The sequence below is a fragment of the Falco naumanni genome, chromosome 5 (assembly GCF_017639655.2).
Source record: "Falco naumanni isolate bFalNau1 chromosome 5, bFalNau1.pat, whole genome shotgun sequence".
Lineage (NCBI taxonomy): Eukaryota > Metazoa > Chordata > Aves > Falconiformes > Falconidae > Falco > Falco naumanni.
In genome coordinates this window covers 4,185,355-4,203,501 of record NC_054058.1, presented here as the reverse complement: position 1 = coordinate 4,203,501, position 18,147 = coordinate 4,185,355, and the positions used below count along the sequence as shown (strand labels likewise).

General features: G+C 47.1%; 1 protein-coding gene across 1 annotated transcript in view; it reads right to left on the bottom strand.

The window, feature by feature from the left end:
- The window catches only part of ARHGAP31 (Rho GTPase activating protein 31), a 61,636-nt gene that overhangs the window by 7,946 nt on the left and 35,543 nt on the right, over positions 1–18,147 (bottom strand). Inside the window, exons 2-11 of the mRNA XM_040594981.1 lie at positions 16,972–17,074; positions 16,307–16,451; positions 11,511–11,593; positions 10,783–10,890; positions 8,931–9,076; positions 6,940–7,138; positions 5,061–5,185; positions 2,600–2,659; positions 1,316–1,942; positions 674–987 (exon numbers count right to left, since the gene is read on the bottom strand). Of these exons, the coding sequence (XP_040450915.1) occupies positions 674–987; positions 1,316–1,942; positions 2,600–2,659; positions 5,061–5,185; positions 6,940–7,138; positions 8,931–9,076; positions 10,783–10,890; positions 11,511–11,593; positions 16,307–16,451; positions 16,972–17,074 (1,910 nt within the window). The remainder of the gene's footprint in view (positions 1–673; positions 988–1,315; positions 1,943–2,599; positions 2,660–5,060; positions 5,186–6,939; positions 7,139–8,930; positions 9,077–10,782; positions 10,891–11,510; positions 11,594–16,306; positions 16,452–16,971; positions 17,075–18,147) is intronic.

The window sequence follows — 18,147 nt, the reverse complement described above, 5'->3', positions numbered from 1 at the left end:
AAAATGAGGCCTGGACAGTCGTACTGAAAGAGGGAGGTGAATGAGTAGCTGGAATGTCTCAGCCCATTTCTCAGTTCCTCCCGTTTGGGCTTGCTTGGCCTTGCCAAGGGATCTGCATTCCCAAATCGCACACAAACTGGAATGAATAACCTATTCGAGGAGCTATGCCAACAGATCTTTAAATAACTGTCCAGAGATGAGTATCTCTGTAAGAAACTTGGAGAAAAAGTTCTGCTAGAGATACAGGGGAGGCAAAAATAATAATTAAAAAACCATAGTGTGTTGAGAATGGAAGAAAAAAAGACTGTTCAGGCTGTCCAGGACAAATGGGACAGCAAAAATAGAAGAGGAATGCAGAGACCATGGGTCAAGATGCTCAGACATTCGGATGGTCTCACATCTGGAGAGTGTCAGAGCAGACAGATAGTACTGACTGCAATTGTACAGATACAAGAAAAGAAGACCAAAAGGAGACAGCAGGTAGTTGTGTGAAGGTAAATCACCACATGGCAATGTGGACAGAAGTTAAATCAGTACATAGTTCTTGACCCTGCTCAGCCTAGGTCATAGACTGAGGTTTTGTGACTACGGACGCACAACGAGACTTTAAACAACCTCCCAGGTGCCACCATAACGTTGTCCCCCATCTTTTTTCTCATGCTTTCTTCCTTACCACATCTCTTAAGCGCAACTCTTCCTCTGTCTTGGCTGTCTCGACCTCCTGCTGGCCACAGCTGCCTTCTGAGGAGACATCCTTCATCTTGAGCTGTCCTTGCTCTGCCTTGTCCGCAGGGAGCTGCCCCGTATGAACCTCACAGGCCGGTGTTTGTTCCAAGGTGGGACTCGGCTCTGAGGACTGCTGGGGGCTGCTGGTGCTGCTTGTGCAGCTGCTTTGCCCACATAACATCTCCTGGTTTTCTGCCGCTGGCTGTGGACTGTCTGAGGACTCAGGTTTCCTGGCTGCCACCAGCTCCTCGGGGTGAGAGCCTGGATCAAACCCACAAATGAACAGTGTAACTACTTGTGACTGAAAAAATGTGCCCCGAGACAAAGCAGTGCTGTTTCAACCTAATGCCAACTAACAAAGCTAAAGAGCTCCCTCCGGGCGCAGCAGGACGTTGCTGGGAGGCCACCCACCTCCCCAGTCCCATTACTGCAACAAGCACCAACCTGACCTGCTACGTTCAACACCCACCCTGCTGCAGCTTGGTCTCTTTCCAAGAGCAGGCTGGAGCAACCACCACACCACCAAGCGACAGGGCACCTCCAGTAGCCCGACGGAGGCTCCACATCCCCCTCCTTAACACACTTTTACCTCTGGATGATGCCGCTGGCAGGGTGGGCACCAGCTGTTTCTCCTTCCTCTCTGGCACCTGCTCTGTCCTCATGTGGGTCCCTGCTTCCAGGGCAGAGGGGCTCGGGCTCTCAGCCACCAGAGAAGACAGCTCCTCTAGGCTGGAGAGGGAAAGTTTCTCCTTGGCGGGCACACGGCAGGGTGTGCTGTTGGTGCTGATGACTGCAGATACCCGCAGGGGGACAGAGACCGCGAAAGGCTCTGAGATGTTCAGAGCTTTTCTCTGGTGACGAGGGGAGGCCTCCAAGGGAAAGAGGCTGCTTGGGAAGCCTGACTTGGCTGCTGTTTCCGACGTGTAGAACATTCGGCCGCCTTTGGGGGAAGTCTGCTCGTTTTCAGCATCCTCTGCTGCACGGAAGACCTTCAGCTGCTCAGGGGGTGGCTTTGCCTGTGGCGTCCGGGGGGAACCTTTCTCCCCACTCAGCTCTGAGCTTCCTTTGGCCCCCATGGCAGATCCTTCCCTCTCCCACTCATTCTCCTTGCTGAGGTCATATGAGCTGCCTGTGCCTCCTGTCCGTATCTTCATCACCGGAACAAAAAACCCTCCAGTAGTCACTGTCCGTTTGAATCTGCTCTTTTCATCCTCCCCTAGAGATAGGAAGATAGAAGGAAGTCAGTGGGAAGCAAAGCACTAGCAAACAACCCTCCTCAGTCCCTCCAGGGATGAGTCTTGCCGTGGTGAATACCCGCATTTCCCCAGAAAGATGGGGATAGCAGGTACCAAAGACCTTCGAGGCTCCAGCCTCCTCCCAGCTGGGCAGGCAGGGCTGGATAGGATGCCCTCCAGTGGAAGTCACCTAGGACTTTTATTAGAGGTACCTCTCAGTCAGGCACAGCCAAGTCTAGTGCTAGTGTCCGTTGCCTGCAAAGATCATAACTCTTTTAATCATAACCAACTCAATCGTTAGCTTATTGCAAGAACTTTTTCACTTACGGATGGGAAATTTGTGCCCAGAATAAACAAGAGCAAAATCAAAGCAATGCCACTGCTAAGAAAGATGCACCTAGGCACAGTGGTAACTCCCAGGCGTGTGTGCCAATATAAAAGACACAGAAAAGGGTTAAAAATGCACACACACACAAAGGTGGGGGCACATGTCAGCAGCCATGGCATAAGCATACGAAGGTACAGACATGTGAGATAGGCAGAGAAACAGACGGCTGCATCCGTGCAAGCACAGGGGGAAGCTGGGGATGCAGAGGTGCAATCCTTCACCCCTGTGCTGTAGGTTATTGATGTCTCACCTTCCACCGGCAGGGAACACAGCGAGTCCATGCTCTTCGCGGGCCGAATTGTTGCTTTTTCTGTGGAAAACGAGTTTTAGAAGCAGGCTTCAGATCCTGCAGCTTTGCAGGTTTCAGCCCATAAAGACCAAAGGCTACATATAGACGGGCATGCCAAGCAGACATCAAAGTTATTTTCCGTTTCCAGACATTCCCCCTCTGTACCCACACCACGCGGCTTATTACCCACAACACTTGTCCACACAGCTGTGGATCTGCTAGCGCTAACAACAGCTTTGCACCTGCCGGACATGTGGAGAGCTATACTTAACCCAGCCAGTCATCACCATCTCCACTGTGAAGCAGTTACCCATCCCCAAAGCTGTTATGTGCCACTGCCCTCCCCAATCAAGCCAGGCTATTGGTTGTGGGGACTTTTTAACTAAACTGACATAAATGACAAAAAACCAATGCCTCTCATTCCTGATAGCAAATGTTAGGTTATTTTTATGTTGCACTCCCAGGCTCTTTTGCTGGCATGTTCATAAACTGCCTCCAGCAAGCTCTCCGTGAAATTTATGAGGGCAGTAAGCAACCTATTTTCCTGGTCATCCTCGCTGGACTTGCTCATCCAGAAACAAGCTGCCATTTGTCACCAGGCACTCTACAGGTCTGCTCCTGAGAGGTTTTGGAAGCGTGTTGCTGTTACTGCCCTGAAAAGGGGAGGTGGGGGGAATGTAGCTGGCAAGAAAGACAAGTTAGTCTCTGGCAGCCCAAAAAGGGTCTTTGGAGCTCTGGAAAATGTCTGGGAGAAAAGTTTGCTGTTTACAAAGTTGCACAAAATAGGTAAGGTAGAACGTGAGCAGGCTTGGACTTCGTTTGTTTATATAATTAAGGCTTCTGGGACTGACTTTCACATGAGCATAGGAGAAACTCCAGCTACTTTTTGCATTTATATGGAGTCCTGGCTACCTTCTACGTTCATATGGCATGATGTCTTCAGCACTGGCTCCGCTTTCCCGGAGGAACAGAATTCAAGCTGTGTAGCTCACATTTCATGTAACTCACCAGCTTATGCTCATGGACACAAACTGTGTTAAAGCATGTGCTGAATTTCAACAGCAAGTTCTTCTGTTTCCTCACACTAGGCTGTAAGCAGAGAAGGCACAAGAATACAACAGGGCAGTGCTAAAGCACTGCTTCTCAAAAGCACTACTCCAGTGCCTAAATCTCTGCACGCGCCTGTGCTCTTGTGTGTCCTGATGGTGAAAATGTACAGCCTCCTGCCACTCCGCACCGTGCTTGGAACACCGCGATCACTGGGCTCCAGACATTCCTGGGCATCCCTGAGCTAGCGCTATTTTGGGACAGAGTATTCCTTATCAAAGTGAGAAGGTGATCCCATGATCAAAATAGGATGGAGAGCTATTTTGAGGTCTGCCAGGGGCACCCTATGCGAGGCCATTTGTACATGCAAAACACGGGGGAAGGCAGGGGTCCAAAAAGAGCTGGATCTAGCATTTGGCTTAACACTCCTGATCCAAACACAGCCTCTCTTTTATGTGGTGACAGGTAACGTGGTCAACATTGACTGTATTATTTTAAGTCTTGCAGTGTTTGGTAGTGCTCCCCCAAACAGCAGCTCCTGGAGTCATGAGATTATCCAAAAAGAATTCCACCTCCATCTTCCTTTTCCAAAGCAAATTTCTTGACTTGGAGATACTCCAAAAATTTAGGAGATATAAACCTGAAACACTTCTTTATGAACTCGGGTAACAAAGGGTGTGCTTTCTTTTAAAAATTATGATTACTTTTCAGGCAGCTTCATGATTTTTGGAACTTGAGTCATCATTTCTGAACACTGGGAATTGGCACTGCCATGTGATTTTCTAGAAAGCTGAGTGTTTAAGAGATTGCAGCTCAGGAGGAACTAGAACTTGGGATTACAGCCAGGAGAAAAGACAACTTCTCTCTTGTAAATTCTGCAAAAGTAATAGCTTCCTTCAAAGTGCTGAGAGCCAGGAGCCACAGGAACTCCTGGCACCTTGTCTTTCACAGACACTGAACACGGTTGGTCCTTTAATGCCCTTTAGTAGAAGGATAGCCTGGAAGGACAGCCATTCACCCAGTGCCATGTGAGGAACATCAGGAGCCAGAGGCTGGCTGGCCTGGAAAGGTGGACTAATCCAAACCTACGTAACATTTCCTAGTCCCCAAGCTTGACAGCTGGGCAATGGGAGCCTGTTTCTCACTCACCAAAATGGTGTATTTACTGTAGCTGTCTGGCATATTCTCCTGCAAGAGTGTTTCTCTCCATCACATGACAAGGAGATGTGCATGAAGCCAGGCAACAAACATGACACCGTTTGACTATGTCAAGTCTAATGGTATTGGTGTCCTGGGGATACAGGTTGCCCCATGCTATCAGTATTGCAGAAGGAAGCTGCAGAGAGAAATACTTAACTGAAAAGTGTTTTCTTACCAGAGAGCTTCTGCGCCCTTACGAAGACGCTCCCATTTCGACTCAGTTTAGACTTTGATTCTGAGCCAGAACGGCCCAAGTTAAATATCGACTTCCATTTCTTGGACTTGGTAGATAATTTTCTCCTGGAAGGAAAAAGGGCTCAGGAGGTTACCAAACCCTGGAGACTTTTGTCTTAATATCCCACGAAAGCCTCTGAGCTCTCTCCCCTCAACACTGTCTCTCTTTTTTTCTCACAGCTCTTTTAATTCTAAGGCATGCAAGGCATAGCTACACAACCAGCTCTTGCTTTTCTGTAACTCAATTATCTGTACTGCTATTTAACCATGTCATGGATGGAAAGACACCTAAGCTGACTCTTCAGAGAGTTGAATCTGGCATCACGCTACAGCAACTGTGATTGACTGAGCAATCAACCATGCCTGTCTCCACAAAGGAGGGGTTTCGAGGCTACAGCTATCTTGCAATACAGTAAAGAAAAATTGCGTTTTTAACAGGTTTTAATGACAGAATGCAAGATAAATTCCAGAGAACTGATGGAACTGGTACTATCACTCAGTGCACAAAGCTATCTTTTAAAGCCCGCGTCTTACAGTTTTTATGAATTTGCGAAAATAAAAGGATCTCTTAATATAAACTAGCTATTAATGCTTCTCAGGCCAACATTAATCTAATCATAGGTGTTATATGATCATATGCAAATATAATGTACTAAGCAAAAAAGAGGAGTCATAAGGGGATTAAATTAATTTCTCGTAACTCTCAGAGGAAGTTCGACACCAGTTCCCTGTGCCTCTTTGGAAATCACTTTAAACAGGAAAGAAGATGCTGCTCCTGCAGCCAGGTTTCTTTTATGCATATTAATGCATGAAGCTGTTTCAGTTCCTTCACATTCCCATTCTGACTCCTCCTTCAATCTCCCCTCTTTCAGAGCCAGAACATATCTCCCTGTCTTGTTCTCCATAATGGGCTTTTACCCCCATAGTTCTGCCTTTCTTTCAGATCAGTGCTCTGAAGTGCACAAATCAGTCCTACAAAGAGGATTAATATCTTGGGGATAGGACTGTTCTTTTCAAATGAGAAAGGAGAAGGCACTCTAGAGGGGCAATACAGCCTTTTGTCTCAAGCTGGTTATCCTTTTGCCAGTGTTCTGTTAGATGGCTTCTTTTTGCTTTAATATATCAAGTGCAAATAAATATCTTTGCTTCAGTGCTTTATGGCTCAGTAGATTAATGCGCTTCCTGCTGCAGAGGCTATAATCTCTCAGAACCAGGCAGTAGAGTGACCATATATTAGCAGATAGATAGACCAATAGATAAATACTTACGCCGGGCAGCAGTGCCAACAGCCGGAACAACCTCGGCTGGAATGGGACTGTTCTCCCTGCATAGGCATAGGTGGCATAGTTGCCACTGTGTACATATTTCTCCACTCTAGGAGTGAAAATTCGCCTTTGTGCTTGGCTACGAGCGCAAGGAACCTGGAGAAGGATGAAGCTGAGCAGGTCAATGCCACCAGGTGTGCCGTGGCCCAGCCACCACCAGGTGGAACTCATAAGAGAGCTATGTCTGGACCTGCTCCACGTTCAGCCGGTGTTTAGCCAAATCCTAGGCTGCCACAAGGATGCAAAGACAATTCCTCCTGCAGGAGGTCTGCAAGGTTCTGCCCCGTTGGAGGGACAAAGACTAGCAGGGCATTGAACCCAGCAACTGCAATGCTTCTCGAGGGCAGCTGTGCCTCCTTTGAGAAGGGCACAGACTTTTCTCTCGATGGTGGCTGTAGGTGTCGGGGGTGTCCCGCTAACAAAAGTCTCATTTCCCAATCATGCTGGAGAACCTGCACCCTTTCATTTGCACTTTACCCTCCTCTTGGCACTCACTTGCTGTCGGGGAGGTCAACAACTGTGTGGAAGAGGGACCCAGTCACGGGGACAATTTCAGGCAAGCTGTTCTCTCTCCTTTCCTTCCGAGCAGGGTGGGAGGCGGACAGGCTCCGTGCCTGCGCTTCTTCCAGGCTCACCAGCTTCATCGGCAGGGAGGCCGAGGGGAGGGTCAGGCTTTTCACAACCGATGCACTCTCTGGAAAACAAGAAAGTGCATTCCAGCCTGGGGTGAGGAGAGACGAGCGCAAGAGCTTCATGTCTTTATTTGCCTGGAACATCTCCTGTGGAGGGGGGAAAGGAGTGGCACGTGCAGGGAGAGAGGCTTTTTGTCAGATAAGTCTTCCAGCTCCCCAGCAACCTTATCCATCTGAGTGCATTCCCAGCAGGGCCACAATTGCCAGCCAAAGGCTGCGTTGTGCAGACTTGCTGCCTCTGCTGTAGATAATTCAGTGTGAAAGAGGCATCTCTCAAAGCCACCAGGATTCACCCATTCCCCTTTCTCCTCTCTCCTTCCTTCCATCCCCAGATTTTGGAGCAGTTCAGCCACCGATCCAAACCTAGTGGCTAATCCTTTCTCTCACTTCCACATCTTTCTCCTTGCCTTGTTCCAGGAAGGGGGATTATGCTAAGAAACAGCTTCACGTTACCTTCCTAACGCATTTCAGGGCTATGGCAAGCGGCGTGACCAACAGCCCTGGGTACTGAAGGTCTCTGTTGACATGGACAGTGGCAAAGCCAGCCTCCCATGTGCCACCCCAGTAACAGCCCTGTCCCAAACAGACCAGCTCAAGGTGCAATGAATGAAGTGCAGGCTCTGAAGTCCACTCAGTACTTAGCCCTACTGCTGAAGTAGGGTGCAAGCTACTGCCTGTGCAGAGGGACTGGGTGAAGGGACGCTTTCCCTCTTAGAAATCAACTGGGACCATCAGCATGTTCTTCTTTTGACTCCACAGGGCTGTCAAAGGCCGCCGATGTTCAGCACTTAGCAAACTTGGGCCAGTTTTGGCCCAGTGACCTGCAGTACAACCAGAAGCCTTGAAATTTAGTTTACTAGCCAGTGATTTGCTACAATGCTTAAGTCAGTACGAGAGCAACTCCTCCCTCCGTGCCTTCTGCCAGGGCACAAATAAATGCATAGGGATGGCAGAGCAGGGGTGCTACAGGTGGAGCAGGGCACCGCGCTGGAAACATGGGCTCCAGGGACAGACTAGCAGAGAATGCCACATGTTAAGGGAAAGGTGATGGGACGAGCTGACACAGGGCTGGAAAGTAGGAGGGTGGTTACTCCCTCACTTCTGAAGGTATTGTGAGTCTTCCCAGTGTGTAAAACAGATAGATGCGTATTTCTGAAATTATGTGTGGTCACAGTAGATCCAAGCCCTCTCACTTCCCAGACTTACAAGCATTTTGACAACAAATCCATCGCTATTTAGCAAACAAAATCTTCATCTTTGAAAACTGTTGGTGTCCCAGGAAAAAAAGCAAATCTCTTTCGTAAAATGTCCCAGGTACAAGACAAAAGTTATTCGAACACCAGCTTAAGTTTTGTCCCAGGAGTGTGGCCTCTGACTTGGGTGGATATGGTGGCTGCAGGGCAGGTATCATCGGTATGAGGAATTATAACTGGGGGAGCCTGAGAGAAGAACTGAGACTGTGGCTTATGGGCTTAGAAAGAAAGCCTGGACCAGAACTGAGAAGCAGTGAGGTGGTCTTCCTTTTGTGGAAAGGGTTAAGCCAGGTGAGATCATCCAAAAGATGAGCTATAGGGTGATCTGGGAGCACACTGAAGGAGGCTAGTGTTCAAAAGAAAAATGTTAGAGGTAGGGATGAAGAGGGCAAGAGTAATGAAGGATTGAGGCCAAGGTGAATTTGGGGGAGTCTGTGAGGATGGTAAGGGTGGATGTGCTTGAAATATTAGTTGCAGGGGATACTGTTAGAGCTGAAGTTCATGGCAAGCAACACATGGACCAGGTTGAGGATATTGTTACCAATGTTCTCTGCAGAGCTGGCTTTTCTGTTGTGGCTGAAGATCTGATCCACATGATTCAGGATGAACTCGATCACCAGCTGCTGCACTCGCACCTCCAGGAAAGCTGCATCCCCATTGCAGCCAACTGCCTCAATCTCCTTTGACCTGCCGGAGGAAAGAGGTGTACTAGTAGCCAGCATTGCCACACACAGCCCCCGGGAAGGGAAGACCAGCTTTCACAGGGATGTTTTCCCCACTCTTACTGCACTTCTCGCTCCCCTTTGCTCACAGGCCCTCATCGTCTCTCTGCCTTCTCACTCTTTTAGAAATAATTTTCCCTATTTTTTCTGCCATGTCTGTTATTTTCTTTCCTGCCTGTGTTATTTTCCCTACTTAGCTTTAAGTTCTTCAGCAGCAGATAAAACTGTGACTCTCAAACTCCCTTTTTCTCCTTCTTTGCTCCTTTTTTAGCTAGCTATTTCAGAGTTGGGCCTGAAAGACAGCACAGGAGCCTTCAAACTCCCGTTTCCAGATCCCTGCTCGACGCTTCAATCAGCTCTCAGTGAAATCCCTTAGAACCCTGCTCAGGTCTTCCCCATGCCAATTTCTTCAGTGCTTTGCCATGTGCCCCAGTAGCCTCCTCTCTGCCCCCTGCACTCCCATATTCCCACTCTCGCTCTCAGCAAAGAAACATTCCTTATCTTGACATGCCTAAGTGTTGCTGAAGAAATTATCTCTGGGCAATGGATCCTTTGTAAAGTTAATGACTGGTGTGTTAGATAATAACCTGGGGCACTGCCAAGAGGATAACCCTGTAAGGAGGCTGCAGTTGCATTGCTTGCTCCTTTCTTTTCCTCCCTCAGACTTGCACTCACAAAAGATTGCAAAAGGAAACAGACTTCAGGTTTTTTGATGAGGACAGATGCTAGACTGAAAGCATCTCAGCAGTAAAAGCTGGCTTTCTGATATTCAATGGTGTCAACATTTGGTTCATTTTCAGAACCTGCTCTGCCTGTTTTGTCATTTAGAAGGGTGAGGCAACTTTTTTAGAAACTGCTTTTCAGGTCCCTACCTCTCTAGGCAATGTCCTTTGCCCCTGTCCTCTGTCAGCCCAGGGCTCCCCCCACCAGCTCTGCCATTGCCCCTCTCCCACCCAGCTGCAGCCCTGGACTCTCCCTGCATGCTTCATGCCTCTCAATACATGGGTATGGGGCAGGCAGGGAAGGGAATTGCAAAAATATACAAAATATTTCAATTTTTTTTCCTGCAGCTACTATTTTTTTTTTGTTCTGCTTAGCTGTACAACATATCAGCCAAACCTCTGAATCTTACCCGTGCCACTTCCCAGCGGAGTGCCAGGCATAACAAACACGACGGACTACCTGGTGGTCTTCAGATGTGACACCAGTGGCCATCTGAAGCCCACCAAGCTCATCTCACTTTTGCTCAAGCAGATGTGGGCAGAGGTCTGTAGTGTTATTGCCCTGTTTCTCTCCCCTCCAAGCCTTGCACTGCAGAAGCCCTGGCACTGTCAGAAATGCCATTTCCTTTCCATGGTGATGAGCTAACCCCTCATTTTTAAATTGATGTGCTCAGCTTGCAAATAACAGCTTTTTTTTTTTTTCTTTTAATAAGAAATACACAAACCCACAGGCTTCCTTGGAAGCTGGCAGTAAAACCTCAGATTATTCAACCTGGAAGACTTTTTTTCTCCTTTTAAAAGCTGTTTGCTGTGCTCTACTGTTTCCTTTAGTCATTCTGCTTTTCCCTGTCTTCGCGTTCCCCTCAGGCGTTGGGTCTCCAGGCTCAGGTGCTGGTGGTCCCCTTGGAGCTCAGCATGGTGCTCTGGGTGAGAAGACTCTCTACTGTACCTGAGGAGGTTGGGAGCCCACACCAAGGCCAGGTTTCTGGTGTGCATGTTGGTCATGTTGCTGAAGGAGGCCAGGTGAGTGAGGTGCTTGATCAGGTATTCCAGTGTTCTGCAGTGGTGTCACATGAAGAAAGAAAAATGTGTCAAGTGACCGGTGCCTGCCCACTGGGACAGCAAGGCTCAGACCCAGACCTGGCCTCAGAGTCATCCCCTCCTGGAGGAAGGCAGTGTTCGTAATGGCACAACATAGGACAGGGGATTGACAGCACCAGCGTTTACATGGGATGGCAGGGAACACCTGAACAGCTGTGCTCTGGGTGGCCAGAGACAGGGCATGAATCAAACAACCCTTAGCATGATGGTGAGAAGAAGATGCCAGGTGGATGGGAGAGGGAGCAGGGTTCTGCGAAGGCTGAGGGCTTAGCTCTTGCAAGCACCTCCAGCAGATCATCTTCTCCTCACCCCACCCAGGACACCAGCCAAGGGTGCCACAGGGGTCATGCCGAGGAAAGGAGGATGATAAACCACAGCAGCGAGAGCTTATTCAGTCTCTAACGGTTTGTTCAATGATGTTTAAGTGCCAGCTAAATTGTTGTCAGATTTGGAAATGGTGAGTCAGCTTTTAGGAAATGACTTCTGGAAATTAACCCCAGCACTGTTTCAGGCAACGTTCCCTGATGGTGAGGGTCACCACACTGTTCCTCAGTACCTCGGTGGACACGTTCTCACCTGTAATGCGATGGTGGGAGCTCCTGGATGACATTTTGGATTCTTGCCAACTGCTCGTCCTCAGGGAAGCGTGATACTGCTTCCTGCAGAGATACAGGGAAACAGTCTGCCCTGGCAATTGACTCAGGGGAAAAGGAAGAGGGATAAGGAGGGTCACAAGAGACAGCCTGTCCCAGCAGGAATGCTCTCTTGTTACATTACAGAGCTGATGGTAGAAGTTGCTTTGTGTCCCCAGCACATCAGAGTTTTGCTGTGCTGTTATTTCATGTCTCAGTGCACAGTGCATCCTTCCCACACTCTGGGACATGGTGGTCAGTGTTTTGGGGAGAGGGGCTTTAAGGACTGAGACCTTCAATTAGGAGTTATGTTTCCTTTTTTTTTTTTTTTTTTTTTGGTTCTTTTTCTCTTTTAACTTGGGCAGGGATGAGTGGAATAGAAAGAGAGAAGTGAAAATAATGGAAAAAATAAAAAATTGTGGCCCAACCTCTCCCTGAAGCTGTGTTAAAAATAAAGCAGGTCTTCCACGTTCTGTGTTATGAAAACAGCTTGGATACACATGTTCCATATTCTTCAAAATAAGCAACATTCTGGCTGTTTTATGAAGACACCTATAGGGATTGTTTGCGTGACTTTGCATCTTTTATGACGGGAGAAGCCTTAGCCAACTCACTGCCCAGGTAGATTAATAAATACTTGTACTCAAGGTTAGACTAGGTTAGACAAAATCAAGGTTATACATTTTGGTCTCGAGCAAGTCTTTACAGACCAAGAGCTTAGAGAGCCACGATAAGCTTGCGTCTGCATTCCTAGGAGTTTACTGCATTGGTATTCATCTGTTCAGCTTTTCTCCCTCAATATTTGTGCTGGGGGAGGACAAACCACCAGTGAGTTCAAACAATGCATGACTGTCTGGGAACCTCCTGCCTACCCTACTGCCACTGGAGTTTGGAGCGAGTTCAAAGAAAGATGCCGGGACCTACGCTGCCAGCAGAAGCTTTGCCTACAGACAGACGTCAGCTCTGCTAGGAAAGGAAAGGAAGGAAACAACCCATCCCAAACCACCCGTTGCTTAAACATTATGAACCTGAAATTACCAGCCACAACTAGAGAAACATCTTCTTGTAGCAGTCACTACAACATCCACACTGATGCTGCAGCCATCTCTGTTTCGGTCACTGTGCTTTTCCCAGCAGACCACTGCTCATGTACAACCACCAGCAAACCAAACATTGCCAGCTTCAAGGTCAGAGGGGAATATGAATCACATTTTATTCCTTAACACTGGGATATGAGGTCTATGCCCTCTAGTCCAAACCTCTCACCAGTGTGATGGCAAAGAAAAACAAGTGAGCTTACAGGCTGGGTGTACCTGAGATACAGATGCACTTGTTTTGCCCAAATTAAAGGTAGGTGAATTCTTTCTATTACTTTTTATGCTTTTTATGCATAACTACAGCTCGCCTCACCTTTTTTTTTCTTCTTTTTTCTTTTCTTTTTCTTTTTTTTTTTTTTTACAAAAAAAAGCCTATTACCATTAGCCCAGAAATTCTAAGAAATCCTGTGATCTTTATACAAGGTTTCCAGTTGAATGGTGTTGTCCAAAGACAGAGATGGAGAGAAATATAAACTTTAACTGGAGCATCTGAAACATTAGATACAACTAGATTGTACATGGTATTTTCTCTCCCAGTGCTTTTCATTCCCATATTCAACTTCCATGTCTCAAAGACCCAATGCTTAGACAGTAAATACCAGGTTCTCTGAGGTCATGACCCATTCAAACCTCCAAGCCACATTTCTGACCTCTATGTCTTGTGCCTTTGAAATCTGAGGCCCCCTCCAAAACTCAGGATTACAGCAGCGGAATACAGATTTTAAGGGAAAACCAATAACTACATTTATTACATGTCTGTTAATCATGGTATGAATTTATGTAATTTAGGATTTTTTTTTACTCCACTGGTGATTCTGGCAGTGCGCAATTCATAAGCCCGGGTTAACAAGTGGAACAGAGTCTGGAGAGATGAGCTAGGCTTGGTCTCCTGCAGCTGGTTTGCTCTGAGGGAGTATCGGTCCCTCTATGCCCAGGCTAGAACAAGCCAAGCAGGGTCAACTTATCTGTCCTGTGAAACCAGCATCCACCACTAGAATACAAGATGGCAAGACGGAGAGCATGAGGGGAGATCATTTTGCAAAAGCTGATAGCCAGTGAGGTCGTGACTGGGATGTTACATCTGCGAACTTGACATAGTGATGACCAAAATCCCAACCCCTCTCTATTCATGAAGAATTTGACTTTCTTTAGCCACAAATGTCTGAATCACTCTGGTGACTCAAAGCGGAGCCTATCCCATCTCAGAGACAGCTCCGACTGACTCAGGCTGGGATTAGCATACATCCTTTACTCCTACCAGCGCTCTTCTGCCGCGGCGCAGCTGCCACCGTCCCCTGTTCAGACACCCCACGCATACACATGCTCCTCGCAGTTTTTCTGCTCCTTGGGGAACTGGTCTTTTTTTTCTTTCTTTCCTCCTGGTATCTGACTGTGCTTCCTGTCAGCTGGGTTACCCATTATATATCCTCACTGAGTACACTTACGTGAATAACAGATTTTGTGGCTGAGCAGACAAACGAAAAAGCCAGAGATTAAAAAAAAAAAAAAATCCATTGTAGGTGAATCCAAAGTGATAACATTTTGGGGAGCTGGGATTTTAAAAAACATTTGTTCAAGGTTGACTAAAGCATCACACTCAACCATAACTGAAAGAAGTTATCATTTAAATTTGGGGCTGTTTAACCCTTTTCTGAAAGGCATTTTATTTAAGAATTAGATGTGTTGATTTAATGTTCAAACATTTCCTTTAGAAAGTATTTGTAAAAGAAACATTTAGACAGTTACAGAAATGTTTTCCCTTTTGTTTTTGAATAAAACTATTTACCAAATGTATCTACCGAAAATCTGCAAGTCATCATCCCAAAACTGCACTTTTCAGCAAACATTCTTTCCTAAAAAAGTTTCCATCTAAATCTTCATGTTTCCTTTAGAGCATTTTTCTTTCATAAATCAGTAGTGATAGCCAGAAAGACACCAGCCAAATAGCTTCAACAAGAATGAGACTCATCAGTTACTGTGAATGGTTGAGTGATACCCTGTATTTTTGAGATCCTATTCATCCTGGCTGTCTCTAGCTTAGGGATCCTATCCTATATCCTTGGGATCTCTCTATCCTGAGGTTATAGGTCAACTTTTCAAATCTGCTCAAAATTTTGACTACACATCACCTTGAAACACCAACCAACCTTGCTTAAATTTCAGCATCAAAACAGCAAGACCCCTAATGCTGTTGTGTATCTGCCGGGCAGCACAGAGAGCCAGCTCCCACGCCGTGTTCCCAGCCCCGCTGTCGTCCCCAGCAGCTACCTGCCACCTTATAGCAGGTTGCTGCTTGGCTACTCCCACCTGGCTTCGCCCCACAGCAAGCCCCCTCGCAGAGATGTGCCTGCCTTTTCCCACAGCAGGCAACAGGGTGTCTTTGGGGAGAGTCTTTGCGGACCCCATGGATCTCTCTCCGCGCTGCCTGTGCCATAGCAGCGCCACTTGGAAACGCTTGATTCAGGACAGAGGCGATGCAGAGAGCGACACCTGAAGCGAAGGTTACTTGCCTCTTCCCGTTTCATTTGGACAGGATTTTGCAAAAAATCTCTGCAACTGCTGACATTTTTGGCGATGTCTGTCCCAGCAAATGGGAAAGAGTGGGATGACAGAAATTCTTAACAAAGGACGGATGTTTCTAACACTGAGAAAACAATCTTTGCCATCCCCCACCCCCAGTTGTTTTAAGAAGTTGGTGAATTCTTTCAGCTGAAAAGTCACACCTCTGGCACGTAAGGTTTCTGCCTGGATAGTTGGATTTAAATTTGTTGTTGTCATAAACAACCGAAAGTGGATTTAGAGCGGTAAGAAGCAGGTAACTATAACAAGCATAGCTTGCTGTGCCACCTTTTAATAAAATATTATCTGTCATCAAAATTAGCTAACTCTCTTAAAAATTCAGGCTTTGTGGTCTTATTTTTCTGCTCCCCCGCAGTCTGCTCATAGGCTCCAGCTATATCCATGTATAATCTATGGCTGTTTTGCAGAGTCGCATAACTACTCTTTGAATTATAATCTTTTTAAACATGGTTAGAGATTTCTGCTTGGCCAGCTGCCACTTTCCTCTGCCATTTGTATTTATGACATGATCACGATGGACCTGATATGCCATAGCTGGAGTAACCTGTGTCATCATTTGCACTCAGATAAACTGTGTGAAAAATGCTACAGAAGCAGAAAAGATGGTGCTTTACACATGGGCTGAGCCATCAGTTTGTGCAGGTGTCAGTGACTGTTGGAGGGACAGGCAGGAGGAAACTTTGTGACTGTGATCACAAGCCACAGGTGACCCAGAAGACACTCAGTGATGGACAGTCATGAGGAAAAGAAAGAGAATTAGTTCTCGGAGGAGGTGCACAGTGGGGAGAAAAGTAACAGCAGGGAAGCAATGTGGTGAAAAAATGAGCAAGATGAAGGGGAGGAAACAGCAGAGAAACTGAGAAATAAACATGAAATGGTGGAAAAAAAAAACCAAGGACAGGGAAAGAAAGCCAGCACAAGATGAGAAGGGAAGAGCACTGAGAAGTGTTTACACAGATAGATGCACCAGAAGCCAGGGCGCTGGAGTGAATCCCAAACAGCTATCATGGAGGAACCTGCATCCGCACCGCTGGAGAGGAACGAGAACAGCAGAGGCTCTCACCGTGAATTTTTTGTAGAGCTCATAAGTGAGGAGAGGGTTGGGCAGCTCCCTGAAGTACAGTTTGCAGAGTGACCCCACGCAGTGGATGTCCTGGAGGTAAACTTCCCTTGTCAGATCCGGGCATTGGTCAGAAACAAACTCTTGTCTGAAACAACATGGAAACACAACAGTGTAGGCCAATAAAAGCTTTAGCATCCCAGTACTCCACCCTGAGTGCTCTTACAGCTAGAAGAAAAAAACAAACGGGTAAGCAGAGATGTCTCTGCAGCCTGGCCCAGGTTGTCTCCAGGGGTCGAGCCCCGAGGTTTCAACTAGTCTCTGTTTTCCCCGAGAGCCCTATGAGTGAACCTCAACCTGATATAAAGAGATCGCTTTGTCTTGGAGAGAGAAAAACTTAGCATTGCTGCGGAGACCCTCCGTGCCTTTCCCATTAACAGCTGCACAGGGAGATTGTTTTGTGGTTGTGGGGGTTTTGGTCGGGTTTTTTTTGTTGTTCATGGACTAATCCCTGAAATGTTGTATTTCCCTGTTACCAGCTTCAGAGACAGTTTATTTTCTGCACGATTGTGAGCTCTGCCAGCCCCGGCCTACACCTGAGGGACTAACAGCGAAAAGGTGCTGATCAGTGCCACCACATCCCTCTGGCACTGAGAGGTTGCCCTTACCTCAGCTTTTGGATGTTGGATGTCACTCCTGAGAGGCGGTAGATGCCATCCACAATGCCATGAGTTTCGATGAACTCCGCACAGCTCTTCAGTACGTAGGGGACTAGGAGAGGAAAGCAAGGCAAGGTGCCCAATGAAATACACACCGAGAACTTCCACAAGTCACCACAGTGGAGACAGTTTCACGAAACAACAGCAGAAGCTCTCTGCAGATGAAGGGAAGGGTACAGCAATGGGAGAAACACAGGGCAAACCAAGAATAAAGCCCACAAAGTGGCCGTAGCCAGTTTGCAAAGTGAGGACATGTTATGGTTGTGCCATGCCACGCTCATTAACATGACAGTGACTATCCCTAAAGTCACAGAAACATTGTGGGAAGAAAGGTAAGCTTTCTTTATCTCTCTTTTTCTTTTCTTTCCAGAAAAAGAAGCATTTTCATTCTAATTGAAAGCATGAAGTAAAGCTTGAGGTCCTGGGAACGTCCCCCCTCCCCAAGACAGAGCTCCAGCCTCGCTGCATTGTGCCAAAAGGTCTGACTGGCTTGGATAAAAATCAGAGAAGCATTCACACTTCCATATAAGCCTATATACCCACAGTTTAGCGCTCATAAACTCCCACAGAGGGGGTATAAAGTTCAAATATTGACTAGATCTGCACACTGACAAAATTTGACATTGGCTTCAAAAGAACTCCATCGACATAATGAGCCAAAGACTTAACCAGCCTTAAAGCTGAGAGGAGCCTGAGGCACAACATTTATATCCAGAGCTGGACCCAAAGTGTATGTTTATTCTTGCCCCCATTATATAGGTATAGGAAACCTTCATCCTCTTGGTCAAACCAAGCCTCCCTGTCCCCAGTACTATAACAACCCTATCTATAACAATAACAGTAAGGGAGCCCTTCCTTATTAGGTACTAGAAACCAGTGTGTATTTAATGCAATGCTTCACACAGCCATAAGCGCAGAAGTCAGTAAATGCAGAAGTTGAAGTTCCTCGCTGTAGTGCTGACTCTGCTGCACTGCGCATTCGGGAAGCTGAGTGGAAGAAAACAGACTAAGCCACATGTTTGGCTGGAAATCCAGGCTTAGCAATTACTGCGTCTTTGCAACACCACAGAGATATTGCCTCTGGCTGGACCTTCCCTGAGGTCTTCTGCTCGAAGTTCAGGACCA